The 17,237-nt window shown below is 31.4% G+C and overlaps 3 protein-coding genes across 3 annotated transcripts; all 3 read left to right on the top strand.

The window, feature by feature from the left end:
• The first annotated feature begins 903 nt into the window (after positions 1-903).
• Positions 904-2,549, top strand: LOC106784754. The gene is made up of 4 exons (XM_014744611.1): positions 904-1,065; positions 1,396-1,699; positions 1,803-1,996; positions 2,185-2,549. Exons 1-4 carry the CDS (start codon positions 927-929, stop codon positions 2,547-2,549), a joined length of 1,002 nt encoding a protein of 333 aa, XP_014600097.1. The 5' UTR covers positions 904-926.
• Positions 2,550-7,934: 5,385 nt separating this feature from the next.
• On the top strand, positions 7,935-9,525 carry LOC106784665. Its single transcript, XM_014744466.1, has 3 exons — positions 7,935-7,949; positions 8,263-8,779; positions 9,155-9,525. The coding sequence occupies exons 2-3, from the start codon at positions 8,269-8,271 to the stop codon at positions 9,523-9,525; spliced, it is 882 nt and encodes a 293-aa protein (XP_014599952.1). The 5' UTR covers positions 7,935-7,949; positions 8,263-8,268.
• A 6,555-nt stretch (positions 9,526-16,080) lies between these two features.
• Positions 16,081-17,237, top strand: LOC106784658. Its single transcript, XM_014744454.1, has 3 exons — positions 16,081-16,558; positions 16,712-16,819; positions 16,954-17,237. Exons 1-3 carry the CDS (start codon positions 16,081-16,083, stop codon positions 17,235-17,237), a joined length of 870 nt encoding a protein of 289 aa, XP_014599940.1.

Raw genomic sequence — 17,237 nt, 5'->3', positions numbered from 1 at the left:
ATTTCGAATTTTGATAATGAACGTGATAAATTGTTTCGAATGAAATGATAATTAAAATTAGTTTACGAAAAATTAGAGATTACTTTCGTATTTATATTATTTATATATTTTTTCAATTGATTTCAAAATAATGAACTTGCCGAAATGTCGATAACCTTGTTGATATTTATTCAAAGTAACGAAACAAAATGTATTCATTGCGCATCGGCAGGTGCGTACGTGAGAACTTGCACCGGCATTTACCGTGATCCTACGTTCTGATTGGTCCTTACGGACTAACGGCACTTGTAAGACTTACAGCGAATAGTCTGAGTCTTTCCTTCGAGACTAACACGTTAGTTCTACAGAAACGTTTCAAGAAACACGAAACTTAGTGATTCGGTGTTTGTGGACACTATGCCGATTCAAACGCATTGTGTACGACGTTAGTTAGTAACAAAAAATCGATTTCAAACAAGTAAGAGTTTCATTATTTCCTCCTTCTTTTTGTTTTTTTTTTATTATAATCTTTTTCGAAATCAATTAAAAAACAAAAGAAAAAAAGAAAGAACAACGTGAGAAAGTTTCATCGGACGTAACAATCGATTTAAATTTTATTACGAGACGATTAGCTTCATACGTTTAATTATTATTACCTTCAATTTGTTATTAAAATATTGTTCTTCTTTTTTAATCGAAAGTATGATCAATAATCACTATTCCAGTTTGTTTTTTTTTTCATTTATTACACGTATTTTTTTTAGTTTGTCATTTTATTAAATTGTAAATCATAAATTTGGCTTTTCGAAAATACAAAAATAATACTGTTGATGGAGTTTCAATATTTATATATCGAAATTGAATATGTTATATTATTCGTTGATAAATCGAGTGATAATAAAGAAAATTGTTTTCAGATACCGGCGAAAGTTAATAATCGAGGCAGAATGCGGTTAGTGCGATTGTTGGTAAGCTGCAGTCTCCTTTTATCCACCACTCCGCTGTTGATATGCAGTCAATCCACAGGTGAAAGAGTTACCTTTGTAGAAGAGAAAGGAAACGAGGAATCCGGTGGCGTTAATATTGGTAAATAGATAGCCTAATTTATTATTAAACTATGTGTGTTTTCAATGCTTTCATTCGTTGCGATGCATACCAAAAACAAAAAATTTCTCATCACGTTTGTGGTCATCGGTTATTTTTAATTTCCGTGTAAAATATTTTACGTTCGATTAATCTTTTAATCTCATTTTTCATATACAATTTTTTAATAATTATAAACATTGTTGTTTATATTTATTATTTAAATTAACCCAAATAATTTTGTGTGTTAATTTAAACAGGCATTGATATATTTCACGATTTTTCATTGAGATAATTTAAATCGTATTACAAAAATTTTGATTACGTTTCAAGGTAATTTCGACACGCAACAAAGGAACGTGAGATTTTTCAATGGGACCCGTCAAGGAAAAAATCTATTCGATTGGATCGGTTTCGGAACAGGAAGCAACACTGATCCGTATTTGGCTAAAATTAACAAAGATTGTTTGACCGGGGAACTTGCCGAATGTTTCAAATCGCAAGCTCTCACTTCGTTTTCCGAATTTTTCGATCAGGCAGCTTATGCTTTGAACGATAACGTAAACGTTGTAAGAATGTCACGGCAAGTTGTAGCCGACGTTAATCGTCAACCTTACGAATATTCGACCGAAGCTAGGTAAATCGATATTGATATATGGTTTGAATTTATTTTTATAATGATAATATATAAATTTATAAATGATAACTATATATATATATATATGTATTATATATCGTAGATCCGACGATTCGGAATGGGATCAATTGGTTAAATTCGCATCGAGGAAAATGGAAAAATTTGTAAAAACAATGGCTATAGAAGTTAATGTTCCAACATCTGAGACAGGTGATAACGAAATTTATTCGCCCAGATTCATAGATGAAATTGCTGACGAGATAGAAACTTTGGAAGATAAAAAGGATTCACTTTTTTGTGAGTATTTTCTTCATTAGTTTTTAAATAAATTAATATATGAAATCATATTTTAAATGTTAATAAAATGATCACGTTCTTTTTGTTTTTTTTTTTTTAAATTTTTCAAAATTTTACCACTCGTCGTTGTTCGTTATAAATTAATTACAAAAAAACTTATGTGATACATTTTTTTGATATTTTTCCAGCTCGTCATCGTTTCCGAAAATTATTGATACCGATGTTAATAGTATTGAAACTATTCAAACTAAAGCTACTGTTATTTTTACCATTGATCTTTGGTTTGGTGTCATTCAAAAAATTCTTAGCATTTTTGGCAATCGTAATACCAGGAGTTATAGGATTTTTAAAATTATACAAACCGCAAAATTATCAACCACCGGTATATACTCAAAGTGGTGTTGGTTACCCTTACTATAGGGAACCTTCCGGTCAATATCCTTACGCAAATCATCATCCGGATTATGATGGCAGTTATCATGGTGACACTGTATCATTTGGACAGGATCTTGCGTATCAAGGTTATCGTAAATATCAATCGAAAAAAAGATAGATTTATTTATTATTATTTATTATTATGCACACAACGGAATCTTTTCAGTATCCGAAATATTCAACCATAATACTTATTAGTATACTCTAATATCCCGAGTATGATTTATTATTCGAACATTGTGCATACACTTTTCTATTTGTGTTATCTACTATCAAATCAAATACTCATAGACGTAGTAATCACTTGTACAATATATTACATTTTTCTCTTATTTATTTATAATACATTTATTATTATTAATAATTTTTTTTTCATACGAAGGTTTCTCATGTATTTATATTACGAACATTTTATTATTTTCTTCTTATTTTTTTTTCTTTTAAATACAAACCCACAATCATGATAAAAATTAGTATTCTACTATTCGAAAAGTATTTCATTATATCTTTCTTTTATTCATTCGGATACTGGAGGTTCTAATCTATTTAAAAAAAAAGAAACCAAATTTCTAATCATGAATCAAACGTCATCAATCGATTATAAAGATTTCAAATTCGAATTCAATTTAGATCTTATATTTAATGTTGTTTTCGTATATAATTTCATTTTTATACATATTTTATAATAATATTTATATTATGTCCATAATTTTTCGTGTACAGTAATATCGAACGATACTGGATGTATATATTTGCATAGTAGGTTTTTCGGAAAGTGAACATATCAAAATTGGTTTTTGTTGATTTCGATTTGATGGATGCATCAAAAATATTATTGTCCTTTATTTATCCATAAAGAAAAAAGAAATTACTTTCCGAACACCCTATAATATAATATAATTATAAATTAATTATTGTAAATGTCATTTTTAATATTTTTTTGTTCTCCTCTTACAAACGTTTGTTATAGTTCTCATGAGCAAATCCATGAACAACGAACATACATGTATATATTATTTTTTTTATATAATATTACACTATGTGTTTTTTAGAAGTTAATAATAGTTTAACTGTTAAAACGTAAGCGAAACGAAATAATAAGTTCAAATAACTGCAACTAAAGGTCAGATTTAATAAGCTATAGTTAATATTACGTTAATGTAATAGTAATTTTGTCATAATATTATGTTCTTCGATGTGTTCCAATGATTATTTCATTTCTCTCTAAACGTTGCAATTATTACACGTATTTAAACAACACTAATATTTAGTATTTAATAATATTTTTCAAATAAATCAAAAAAAGAAAAAAAAAAGTGATCATATTGAAATGTACAAGTAAAGCGTAAAAAATTAATTGCACGTTTTTTTCAGCGGTACCCACACTCATTCCGTTTTTTTTTCTTCCTCTTGCGTGTAAAATAAAAATATTATTTTTTTTTAGGACGAAACCGTTTGACAATTATTAATTTGGCGCAAGATTATTTTCATTTCTTTTGTAAAGATAAAATTAGGTTATCATTTTTTCCAATTAAGGCACGAAAATATAATTATTTTTTTTTTTTATAACAATCGTGATCGTCATCGACCATAGAAGATTAGATTCTTGCAATGTACTTTCTCCGGATATGAACGAAAGCGTCTAATTTATGTTTATACTCGTTGCGAATGTGGATCGAGTAGTGGGTATGTTTGAGTATCTTTCACTAGTGAGAATCGGATAAAGACGAATTTCGATTTCCAATTGATATTTCGCGTTCTCTTAGATTTTTTTTTTATTTATTAGAAAATACCCATTTATTATATTTCTATAGAAAATAATAAGATTAATTAATCTTACAAAAATAAAATAATCATTTGAGGGGTGATTATTTGACATGTTGCTGAATCGTTGATTATTCCATTTTGTGAAAATGTGAAAATGCAAACGCGAGAATGTAAATGAATTTATCAATTTAAATTAATCGTAACGATTATTTATCTTATTATTTTCAATCAATCCTAAAATTAATAATATTAAATCAATACTAATAAAAATAATTGACGAGGTTTCAGAGATAACATCCGTTATTACTTAGATTTCTTTGTTAATTTTTTATCTTGATGTAAAAATTTTCTTAGAGAGATAATAATACGAAATTAATTAATATTTGAACGAATTCGATAATAATAATAAAAATCATTTCTAACGATTACTTTTCTATAATTGTTTTGAATATATCAAATAATATAATATATAAATATATATAATTCGTTGTAATATTAATAAAAATCAATCTATTATTATATTATATATTATTTATTAATCATTTATTAAAATTTATGGAGTAATTGAAATATAAACGGGTATATATAAATAAAAAGAAAAATAGTATAAACTATGATAGTGGATTAATAATATTGGTCCAGGGTAAAACAACATCCTCCAGTAAAGTTGGTTTCTCCAATCTTGGTGTGAAAATTGCGAACGAGAAAATAATCGTGCTCCACCAGTTCTATATATTTCTTTAAACGCAAAAGGATAATAGACGAAGATATCCGTGCACGAATAGAAGGAAAGAGAAGAGAAGAGAAAAGAAGAGAGAAGAGAGGAAGAGGAGGAGGAGAACTCGGTTGATATGATTCTCACTGTTGCGATCCAAAGAATCGGCTAGAACGGATCCGTTGACCAAGTGGCCTCGATCGTTCGAGAAGACCGGAAGTGGGTAGCCGTAGGTAGACGGGGCGGTAACACGGAAAATGCCAAGACGGAAAAGTCCGTGGAAATTCTTACGAGAATTATGCCACTTGACTATCTTTTCTTTTGGCACAAAATTTTCTTCCCTCGAAACAAGAAGACCAAAACTATTTTGATGATCGATTTTTTTATTCTCGAACGTTGGCATCATATTCGTTTTCACAAGTTTTCTAAATTCTTATTATTACAAATTGAATCGAATTAACCTTCCAATGCACTCTAGCGTTAAACCGTTCGTAAATAGGTTTTTTTCCTTTTTTTTTTTACGCACACGTTTATCTTGATACACATAAGAACGTGTAATACACGTAAAGGTATTTAACATTTAATAAAGTTAGATAGAAAGAGAGAGAGAGAGAGAGAGAATATTAAGGTCAAGAAATTCTTTCTCGAATTTCTCTACTGATACTGCGATTATGATTATTTGGCGATATCGATAAATTTGAGATCTTATGAAATATAAATGAGATCAGATACCGATTAAGTTAACGTGATTATCGTTAATTGATTTATCGTTGAAAACGTTTCTATCATATTAAATCAATGTAACGATCGTTTAAGTATAAAATAAGTAGAACCCCCCATTTTTTGGTCTTTTATTATCCAAGGTAGTAGTTGTTGTAAGGAAAAAAAAAGGAATTAGGATAAAAAAGAAGGAGAGAAAAAGTTGAACGTAATTTAGATATATCTCGTGGGTACAACAATTCGATGAAATAAATTAAATAAATGAGAAGACAAATTTCTTCGAATAAATTGTTGTAATTTCGTAAAAATTTCTACGACCGATTTGAACCGCCACCCACGTTACGATAATGATAATCTCGATTGTTCGTTCGTTAGAACCGTGTTATTACCATAATCAAACTTACTAATAACCCACGAATAATAATCCCAATTGGAATTCGAACAATGTAACGGTTGGTTCTAAATACTTGAAAGTACTTGAAATACAACTATCTTTGCCTTGTACTACGATGACGACGATGATGATGACGATGATGATGATGATGAGGCCAAGTATTTGAATTTCCATCGAAGGTGTGGATGATGAGGACTAATAGATTAGATAGATGCTCATTAAATCTGTTAGCCTAGGAGCTTTCCAAGAGACACACAGACAGAAGCTTGGCGACGTGGTTTAACCTCCGCGATCTTGCGTGAAAGCGGTTTTGTTAGGTGGAAGAAACTTAACCGGATTCGAAAACGAGTCAAGCAGTTAACATCATCTTCCCTTAGATGTGTCTTTTTTTTTTTACTTTTCGTTCATCATTTAATCCTGTATGATTCATTTAACCTTTGTTCGTTGTTTGGATTTAAATATGATTGCTGTTTTGATATTGCATTTTCAATAATTATCTATTTTATTTCATACTTTCGGATGACTTTCGGTTCCGAGATCAATGACGACCTACTGCCAACGCTTTCTAGATTATCTTTTTATCTTTAGGCTAATATCTTTTATACACGAGAAGAACAAGAAGAATAATAAGAATAAGAATACTTTCGTTATCCTTTTCCTATTGAATATTTGAATCCTACATATTCGTACTTCCTACGAGATTACAGGAATGATTAAAAAATCTCTTAGAATAAATAATTGATAAATCAAATCATATATTATGAAAAGAATAATAATATAAGAGAAGATGTAAGATCGATGGCACGCATGCGTATGAAAGGTGCATATACGAGTCTTTTGATCTGGATGGATGACGCGCGTGCTCCACATTTGTGACACGGTTCTCGTTGATGATGGGTCGGGGACTCCGATGTTAGCAGACATCACATCGATTGTTTTTGGATACGCAACTAACGTATGATTTTTATTAACGTATACATGCATCTAAACAAATTACAAATATAGGAAGATCTCAGGGAGGAACAGCAATAATAATAATAATAATAATAATTATAATAATAATAATAATAATGTCATAAATCTTCTTCTGGTAAGACCTTATATCTCTATATATGGCATAGGAGTGTTCTCGGAGCGGTTAGTAGTGTGCATCTGTGTGCAATGGATGGAACCAGTTTGTTGCTCGAGTGTCCTCACCTTGGTACATACCCAGTCTTCATTCTCTCTTCCGCAAGAGATTAATCCCGCGAGAAGAGAGTCGTGAACGATCTTATGTTCCACCATATGCTATCACCACCACCACCACCATCATAACAACCATATTAACGTTCATGTTTGTCGATACAAATACATGGATAATATGGTTGATAGTATTAGTATTACTTACCAATACCGAGAAATAATTGGCACTATGATAGGAAGCAAAGCCACTACTACTATTTCTACTTTCCACCACCACTACCACCACCTTCTTCACCACCACCACCTCCTCCCTCTTCTTCTTCTTCTTCTTTCTTCTTTCTTTCTTTTCTATCCTAGTAGCTCCTGCCTGCTTTTCTTCTACTCCTCCTTCTTGTATTTCTTGTTTTGTCCTTTTCCAACCTAACTGGGAAGTGGAAATTCCGTCTTCCTCCCTCGCTCTAAGTGTTTCGCATACCTCCTGCAGGAGGTGGCCCACCAAGAAGGCGTTGTTCGCCATATACCTTTGGTAGTATGCACCACCTTGGGTTCTACTACTCTCTAACCAGGTGATCTTACCTATATAAAGTAGCCGGGGCGATGACGCGGGTTCAGACGCCTCGCCACGCTCATTCCACGCATCGAGCGTGATATACAACAACGGGTCGCCTCCGTAGATCAATACTCATCTGGATTATCCAGTTTCTTCAAGTTACGAGATTAACATTTTCAATACAAACGGGGTACGTAATTATATTAAAACTTTATGTGATATAAATAAGTTTTACTTTTATTTAATCTCATTTATTTAGATACATGAAATATGATTTCTTTTGTATATTACGATTTTCGGTTATTTTTGTATCATTTATTAGACTTATTTTGAACGTAAGCAATAGTTGGAAGTTTTCACAAAATGTATATATCCGAAAAATCGAAAATATATTTCTTCGTTTCTTGTTTCTTTATTTTGATTTTTTCGATCATTGGATGATTGGTCAGTGTGTTTATATTTTCGTTATTTTTTTTGTATTTTTGTTTTGTTTGTTTGTTTAGAGCAAGATGAGAACGATTTTAGCATGTCTAACGATCTACGCTTTGACCGTGTGTTTGGCAAATCCTCTCGAAAAAAAACTCGACAAGATCAGCGTGATCGAGCAGCAGTCTGTGACGACGATGATAGATCGGGTTAAATACGAAGAGGAATTGTTAAGAAAGTTAAACAACAAGTGTTCACAAAATGACATTAGCAGCTGCGTCATGTTGAAACTCGTTACGTATATGAATAAATTATTGAAAAAAGCATCTATCGAATTAACAGACGACGTTGAAATCAGAAAAACCGGTCAAGCTAACGAAGATATTGTCACGTACGAAGTTGGTAGAAGTACTGACGATGAAACCGAAGTACTTAATATGGTTGCCAACAAAGCTTATGCATTTGTCAAATCAAGAAGCATCAAGTGGAGAGTACTTCCGGAAAACGACGTAGTCGTGTCTGCATCTGAAGACGAAAGTGGATCGCTTAATCTTGGTTTAACCATCGAACGTGCCGACAATGCTGTTCAAGATGGTAATATTTTCTTTTCTTTCTAATTAATTTCAATTAATCTCTCTAATTACATATTTATTATTAAACGAATTGAAAAGTAGTTTAAATCGATAATAAGTTTCCTTTATTCGAGTATCGATTAAAGTTCGATTATGCAACGATAGGAGGGGGGTAAAAAAACAACAATATAAAATTACTTCAGTTATGTAATTAAATTAATCGCAAACAATTATTTTTTTGCTTGATTTTATGATCAACTATTTTCAACTATTTAGGTTTTATTATCTTTTCATTATTTATCTGAGGGAGAGGGAAGGGGGTTGGAAAAAAAAAAACAAGTATGTATAATAATCGACGATGATATTTTTTGTTGTTGTTGTTGTTGTTGCTGTTTAGGTCGAGGTAAAAAGAATAACAACATGGGACCACTGATGGCGGCAGCTGTTTTGAAGATCGGCGTGATCGCTGGATTGGCATTCAAAGCGTTGGCATTATTGGTCGGTAAAGCTCTTTTGCTTTCGAAAATAGCATTGCTATTGGCCAGTATTATAGGCCTTAAGAAATTATTCTCCCAACAAAAACACGTAACGTACGAGGTTGTCGCGCATCCCCATCATTCGGCCAGTCACACCTACAGTGCCGATCACGGACACGGTGACAGCTATTCAAGTGGATGGGCAAGAAATTTCCATGGTCAATCGTCGATTTCCAATCAAGGAGATTCTTCTTCTTCCCATGATTTGGCCTATTCCGCTCATGTCAAATAAATACGAAGATAAGAAAGAATGAGGGAGGGAGGGGGGTGGAAGGAGGAGGAGAGGGTTAAAAGTCAACGAAATTTACGGATTCGATTTGGTCGTTCAATTTCATCATCGTATCGTTCGTATAATTTAATTCATTTTTAGGATTAATTCTCTAATCCCTATTTTTTGTATTTATTTTTTTTTTCGTTTTATTTTACTTTGGTTACTCCCCACGCGTGTGTTTGCTTGTTTATATATTTATTTATTTATATATTTATTTATTTAGTTTTTCTTTCTTTCTTTTTTCGTATTTCATATTTATTTTTCTTTCCAATTCGTGTTCTACTATATTTCGATTATTTATTTTTGTTATTCTATTATTTTTCTTGTTTTTGTTTTTCCTAGGATTATTGAAAATTCGAGCAACACGCAAACACGATAATCCCACCTTGTCGATTTGTCACAATTTAAAGACTAGTACAGACTGTCTACGCACTATGACGACTGAATTACGGACGCGTAACGAGCTGATGACTATCTTTCACATCTACGAGACATTGCACTCATTTTTTTTTTCTCCTTTTTTTTTCTTTTTTTTTTTATTACGCACGACACGACATCGTTATCATAGCAACAGGTAATTTGAGATTTTTTATTCTGATTCTTTTTTTTTCCGAATCCGGATATCTCCTCGAATCGAACAAAATTTGTACCGATAATATTTTTGTTATGGAAAAATAATTGTAATATTTAAAAATCATAGAAGAGGAAACAAAGTGGAGCGATGTATCGACGAGTAACCAAAGTAAATGACTTTCCCTCACTATACATAAATATATAGAAAAAAATATTTATTTTTGTACTTATATATATATATATATATATAATAATTTATTTTTCGTTCTCCATAATAATTATCGACAGTGCAAATGATGATTTATCATAACGTTATGATGTTTAACATTATTATTATTGTATAAATAAATATTTATTGTCTTTTTCTAACGCTAACTGATTTATTCGTAACGTGTTATACGTGTTATTACGTGCGTGTGTGTATAATAATTAGAACATTGAGAATTTATAACTAGACTTTATTTATCTTTAATAATATAATACACGTTATTTTTTATTCTCTCTCGACACACAATGTATAATAATAATAATAATAATAATAATTGTTAATTTTTTCGAAAAATCATGTTATTTGTAATTGAACTCTCTCTCTCTTTCTCTTGATTCTTACGATTAATTTATTACACGCTAAGATGATAGATCTTTTTTTTTTTCTTCTACACACGTTACATCCGGCGTGTACTTCTTCTTTTCTTTTTTTTTCCACGACAACACGGAAGAAGAAAATTATAATTTTTCTTTAACAATTTTCAAAAGAAAACATATATATATGTGTGTATATAAGAATGTTCAGATATAATTCCGACATCAATTCAACGTTTTATTTCGTAAATTTATTTGTTCATTTTTTGATAAAATATTCGTTTATTTTAAAACGAAGAATAAAAATAACATATAAGGAAAGGAATTTCAAATCGATTCTCATTTTGTTCGTCCTATTAAATCGGTGCCAGTTGTAAAACTAGTTTTCAAAAGAAAGAGAGGAATCTAAAAGCGGATATACGACTACTTTACAAGTAAACTTAAATTATTTTTTATATTAAGAAATTTTTCATCTCGTAATTTCATCATATTGGAATGCGTTTAAATATAACTGACCTGGAATATCAATGAAGCAGTAACAACGATTGTTCTTATTAAATTTATGAAATTACATTAATAAGACCAATATGAAAATCCATTAAAACGTTCTTACATTCGATCAATTATGCGTTAGCAATATTATTATTATTATTATTATTATTATTATTATTATTATTATTATTATTATTATTATTATTGGATGTCTATAGGAAAGTTCTGTTGAATAATGTCATTTTAAGTTTCATTATGTGTATGCAGTATTATTAACAATATTAAAAAAGGTAGAAAAATATTTTCTCCCTCCCCCCGCCCGCCCCCATCATCTGTCAAGCTCAAAACTTTTCAACACGTTCACGTGCTTAGAAGTAAAAAAAATAAAATATTTAAGTGTCAGTCACTGATGACTGACGTGTCATTTGTTGGAAAAAGAAATCATAGATACGAGATCGAACATTTCTGTGTTATATATAAAATAAAAAAAAGAAATATAGTAATCGCGTTTATAAAATAAGATCGTACGAAAAAAAAGAAGAAAAAATAAGCTCGTAACAGTAAAAAAAAAAAAGGAAAAAAGAAATTTCTCTAATATAAATGATTAACCGCGAGTTCGTTGCAACGCGAACGTTGGATGCTTCCCGCATTGCAACAAAACTTAGCGGGACTTTTAGAGTCAGGTATGGTGATAAACATTGTAACAATTCAATCTGACCATGGTAACGCATAACTAAACGTGTCATAGGAAACGATTTATAGACTGTTATCGTTGATGAATATGCGTTTTTAGTAAGTAACGTTTTGTAATATACTACTTGTGTCACGTGTTTTAAAGTACATTTACAAATGATTATTTAAAATTTCAATTAGTATATCATAGTATTATATATTATACGACTTCTTGTTTTGAATTTTAAACGTTAATGTAAGTAATCTTTTGTTTTGACTTAGATTAATATTTTATTTTATTTTATTTTATTTTTTTTTAATCAAAAATTATTCGACTGGTAATAATGTGAATTTCGCGTGTTAACAGACGTGTGATTTAATATAATTAAATATCAGATCGTGCGGCATCGTGGAACGTGAGAAATGATTTCTTTCTTGTATGGACAATCAATCATATTGCAGCGACATCTTTAAGTATGTTGGAAGAATCGACTACTGGCGTCCTCATCATAAAGTTTTATCCGTTACGAAGCTCGAGTTTAAGGTTGAAACTTATCGATAGACAAGAACATGCTTACGTTTTTAAATAAACAACAAATATATATATTTTTTAATTAATTTAAATACTTTTCTCTGTTTATTCTTTTCTTGTTTCAGAAATCTTTGGTATCAATGATCCTTTTTTTATTACGAATTAACAGGAATTTGAGTTTGACAATTCTAAAATGTTGATTACTGAAAGATTGATAACTATGAATTTCGAAGATGATTTGTTTTCGAACGAGTCGTGGTAATGTGAAAATTTGTTTTCGATGAAAAATAAAATAAAGAAAAATGTTGAACAACGGATATTAACAATGGGAATCGAAATATTTCTCAATGGTGGTTTTGTTTCTTTTTTTTTAATCGAAGTTTAATGAAACAAGATCTTATAATATAATAAATTAATGTTACAAATTAATTGGCAAAAAGTAATTGAAAGTGAAACGAGTTAGTTAATTTCGAACGAATCATATGTTTCACAAATGTGTTTTCATTTTATATAAAGAGAGAAAATTATCTTAAAATTTAAAGAAAAAGCGTGTCGTTTCATTTTTCGTGCAAGAGTTTCATTCGATCGCTTTCTCCATAAGGATTGAAAACAAAAATTGAATAAAACGAGGATTCGATTTGTTTAACGATAGACTTGTGTTCGTGTACGTGTTAAAAAAAAAGTTCATCAAAAAATAGCCATAAATATTTCTTTTTTACGAAAGAAAATATAGACTCGTAATTATTCAAACGTTTAAGTTGCAATTTTTATAAATTTTATGACAATTGAATACGTTTTATAATTTTGAAGACTTTTATAATTATTTAGTAGAAGATTTTTCATTTAATTTAATTCATTTGCTTTTACGTAGTTATAAGCAAAAAAATAGGAAATAAAAATACTACGAGAAATCTATAAAGTCTTTTTAAACATTAGTCGAGATCTCAAGAGTTTCTTGCATTATTTTTAATACATTTGACACGGAAAAAGAAAACAATAAAAAAATATATGACTTATTCTGCATTAGAATCTTTAATAAAATAATAAATAGATAATAAATTAATAATTATTGCTTTTTAGACGATTGTAACGGATCCTAACTCAAGAATCCTTCGATGTATTTTAAATAAATAACCAGAAATTGGATAATTTAATAAAAGAAAAAAAAAAAGAAGAAATTGTTTAGATTTATCAACTTTAATTAGAATCAAAGAAAAAAAACAAAGAAAATTGCGATAAATATTGTCTCATATTTAATAACAATTAAAATCAATGAAATATAATTAACAAACGAACGAACAAAAAAAATTTAAGATAAAAATAATGTTTCTAATTAAAAAAAAAAAAAGAAAAGAAATTAGATGAATCAAGAATATGAATATCAGTCAAAATTTTCTTTAAAAGATCAGTCCAAGATGACAATCTAACGAATATATAATCCTTCAATAAATAATTATCCTATTATATATTTGATAGATCAATTAAAATCAATGAGATATAATTAACAAACGAACGAACAAAAAAATAGTAAGATAAAAATATTGTTCCTAATTAAAAAAAAAAAAAAAAAAACAAAAAAGAACAAAAAATAGAAGAAAATTAGATCGATTATACGAATATATTAGAAAAATTTGTAATAAAATCTCATATATAAATAAATATCGTACGGGGACCGTATCGATGTTGAGGTCCGCGTGCACAGGCGTCGTTCGAATGAACGAAGTTGCCGGTATTGAACCGGCTCTAGTTATACCTGTCACAGGTCCGTAATGCGTATATACCTATGGAATCGAGAATACGGAGGGAAGTGGAACAGAAGAGAAAGGCTCGGAGAAGATGAACTAGATTTGTCTTCTCTCTCTCTCTCTCTCTCTCTCTCTCTTTTATACTCTTTAACTCTTTCACTCACTCGCACATTCACATTCCCCATATTCATTCTTTCTCTCATTCATTCTCCGAGAAATAACGCAGAGAGAAGATTCAAGACGACGGATTCTCGTTTCTCTTGCTTCCCACCTTTTTTCCACGATTCCATCCACCATTTCTCCCCACCTCTCATTCTATCTCACTCGGATGTTTTCCTTCCCTCTGGCTAATACGAGAAACACCATGAGTTATTTCGAGCGTATCAGCTTACAACGTTTCCCCGTGTGTCCTTCTTTCATACAAAACGGGGAAGAGGAGAAGGAGGAGGAGGAGGAGGAGGTAAAGGTGAAGGAGGGACATTTACCGATCTCGAAACGACAAAGCTTTTCTTAACGATTCCCTATCCCCCCTTTTAAACCCCCTTTAACCTCCCACCCCGATTTCTTAAATTCCCGTCTGATCTCTCGAATCATTGTCAGTTGTCTTTTAACCATCGGACAAGATCGTATTGAAGAATCTCATGCTGTTTAGAAAAAAAAAGAAAAAAGAAAATAGGATAATAGATAACTTTAATCGTTTATACTCGTTTCAATAACGATCTTCCCTTTCGAAAAAGACAGAGAAAAAACAAACAAACCCGATCGATAATCGATCGATCGATCGATCTCTTTCGAGAAAGTAAGCTTTTTTTCTTGCTTCCCTTTCCCCTTCGAAGATGAGAAACATTAAAAACATCCGTTTGGAAAATCTCCAAGGATGGATGGATGGATTGGTGGCGGGGATGGGGGAGGGAATCGTCGAGAAATTGTATTCGTGATCGTTACGCTCATCATACGATTCGGATTGGAAATTGGTACGCTCTCTTCTTCCGCTCCACTAACAGGAAGAAAATCGCGTTAAGAGAAAATGTGATTAGTATAAATATAGATGTGTATTAGGAAAGGGAATGTTAATAGATAGGGGCAATCTAATCTGACGAGGATGGTAGTAACAAGGATACCTTTTTTTTAATCGTTTTATTTGAAATCGTACTACGCGGTGATCTAGAAACAACTAGCGTTAAATATCGCGTAGCTTTTGTTACGTTCCCCTTTCATAAGTAGAATGTGAGGTAACGGGGAGAAAAGTTAAGAGAAGAAAAAGAGAGAGAGAGAGAGTGAGTGAGGAAAGGGGTGGGGATAGGAATAGAAAAATAATAAAGGAAAGAAAAAAAATAAGGAAGAAAAACCACAGATTAGTTTAGCAAAAACAAGTATATTAACTTAGTATATATGTCTGTCTCTTTCTCTCTATTTATGCACAAATGCTTGCCCGTAACGCTCTAAAACGCTTTATTCAAAAATAAAACATTGCATTAGACGAGGAAAGATGGATAAGGATCTTATTTTATAATACGTACGAAAAAGAGTGTAAGTTAAATGCATCGTTGCAAAGGTAAAGAGAGATAGTTAACGAGAGAACGGAGAACGGCCAGTGGTCCGTTCGTTTCCTCGATATAGAGACTTCTTTATTCTCTTCTTTTCCATTTTTTTCATCCTTCTACGATCACCGTCATGGCACTAAGATCTATATAAATAGGATTTGCAGAGCGTTCTGCTGCATCACTCGGACCTCCACCGTAGGTTCCGCAGTATCACTCCGCCATATTTTTGTTATTGTTGTTGTTGTTGTTGTGTAGTAAACCCTTCGAACGTGTTGATACGTTGCAAGCAGCTCGTCCTTTGTATTATTCGGCGAATTATTGGTTGATCAAAGAAAGAAGAAGGAAAGAGAACAAAAAAACGAATATGTCGGGGAAAATGTCCGCGACAAGGTGGCGGTGTACACCACCGTTATCAATCGGTCAAAATTTTCTAATCATACTCGCGACAACATTTTGTTTGTCAAACGTGTTAGCTAACAACGAACGTGTCTTAGCGAAAGATTTTACAAACGCTTGGAAGGATTTGTCGAACGATTGTTCGACGGAAGAATCGACAAATCTTTCGGTATCCTGTCAAGGTGTCAGAATCGTCAGAAAGGTTGTTCAACAATTTATCGAAAATTCAAGCAAGGAACCGGACATTGAAATATTCGATGGAATTAATTTGGTCGAAGTCAACGATCCTATTAATATCAATTCGAGAAAAGGAAGATTTCTCAAAGGATTCGGTAGCATGACGCCGTTGCTGCAATTTCTCGAGGCCAGAGAATTGAGGGTTAAATTGCCGAAATTATTGCCGCCCAATTTCGAGACAGTATTCAAAAATACATTGACCGCGTCTACGAACGGCGAGGGTTTGTTTTTTAGCATAGAAAATTTTTCTTCTTAAATAATACGATTGATTTCTTTTTTTTTTTTTAAATCAAAAAATCGCGACCAAAATTACGCGTACGTGTAAATTTAACAAGATTATTATATTATTTTGTTTCTTTACATTTTTTCGACAGGAAGAGCACGTGGCGGAGGAGGATTCGGAGGAGGAGGAGGAGGAGGTGGCGGCGGGGGCGGTGGTAAAAAAGGCGGAGGTGGAATGATGATAATGGCTTTAATGATGGGTAAAGATAATCATACAAATAATATAACCAAGAAAAATGATCTTCTATGAAAAATTCTTAAATCACACTTTAAACTTTTTCTATCTTTAATAAAAACAAATCGAATTTTTGATATCATTGTGTCATTGTTTCAGGTAAAATGATGGCAACCATGGGATTCGGTGCTCTCGGTTTGTTAACGTTGAAGGCATTAATGGTCTCCGGTCTTGCTCTGATGCTGTCAATAATTATTGCCGTTAAGAAATTAGCCAGTGGCGGTGACGAAGGAGGTAGCGGACATCACGTTGTTTACGCTCAAGAAGTCGGTCATCATCATCGCAAGAAACGCAGTTTGCCGGATGAACATGAAAATAATGAAATTCTTGACTTACCGTACAGAGGTTACTCAGAGCTTTACGGGGATGTGAAGGTGTCTTGA

The sequence above is a fragment of the Polistes canadensis genome, unplaced genomic scaffold (genome assembly GCF_001313835.1).
Source record: "Polistes canadensis isolate GaletaPanama2010 unplaced genomic scaffold, ASM131383v1 scaffold_2, whole genome shotgun sequence".
NCBI lineage: Eukaryota > Metazoa > Arthropoda > Insecta > Hymenoptera > Vespidae > Polistes > Polistes canadensis.
The sequence above is the reverse complement of the archived record's forward strand: the minus strand, read 5'-3'. Positions and strand labels throughout refer to the sequence as shown.

Coding starts and splice junctions, on each gene's coding strand:
- LOC106784665 (XM_014744466.1), top strand. CDS start 8,269: ATGAGAACGATTTTAGCATGTCTAACGATCTACGCTTTGACCGTGTGT. Junction 8,780..9,154: donor CGACAATGCTGTTCAAGATG/GTAATATTTTCT, acceptor GTTGCTGTTTAG/GTCGAGGTAAAAAGAATAAC.
- LOC106784658 (XM_014744454.1), top strand. CDS start 16,081: ATGTCCGCGACAAGGTGGCGGTGTACACCACCGTTATCAATCGGTCAA. Junction 16,559..16,711: donor CGCGTCTACGAACGGCGAGG/GTTTGTTTTTTA, acceptor TTTTTTCGACAG/GAAGAGCACGTGGCGGAGGA. Junction 16,820..16,953: donor GATAATGGCTTTAATGATGG/GTAAAGATAATC, acceptor TCATTGTTTCAG/GTAAAATGATGGCAACCATG.
- LOC106784754 (XM_014744611.1), top strand. CDS start 927: ATGCGGTTAGTGCGATTGTTGGTAAGCTGCAGTCTCCTTTTATCCACC. Junction 1,066..1,395: donor ATCCGGTGGCGTTAATATTG/GTAAATAGATAG, acceptor TTACGTTTCAAG/GTAATTTCGACACGCAACAA. Junction 1,700..1,802: donor GAATATTCGACCGAAGCTAG/GTAAATCGATAT, acceptor TATATATCGTAG/ATCCGACGATTCGGAATGGG.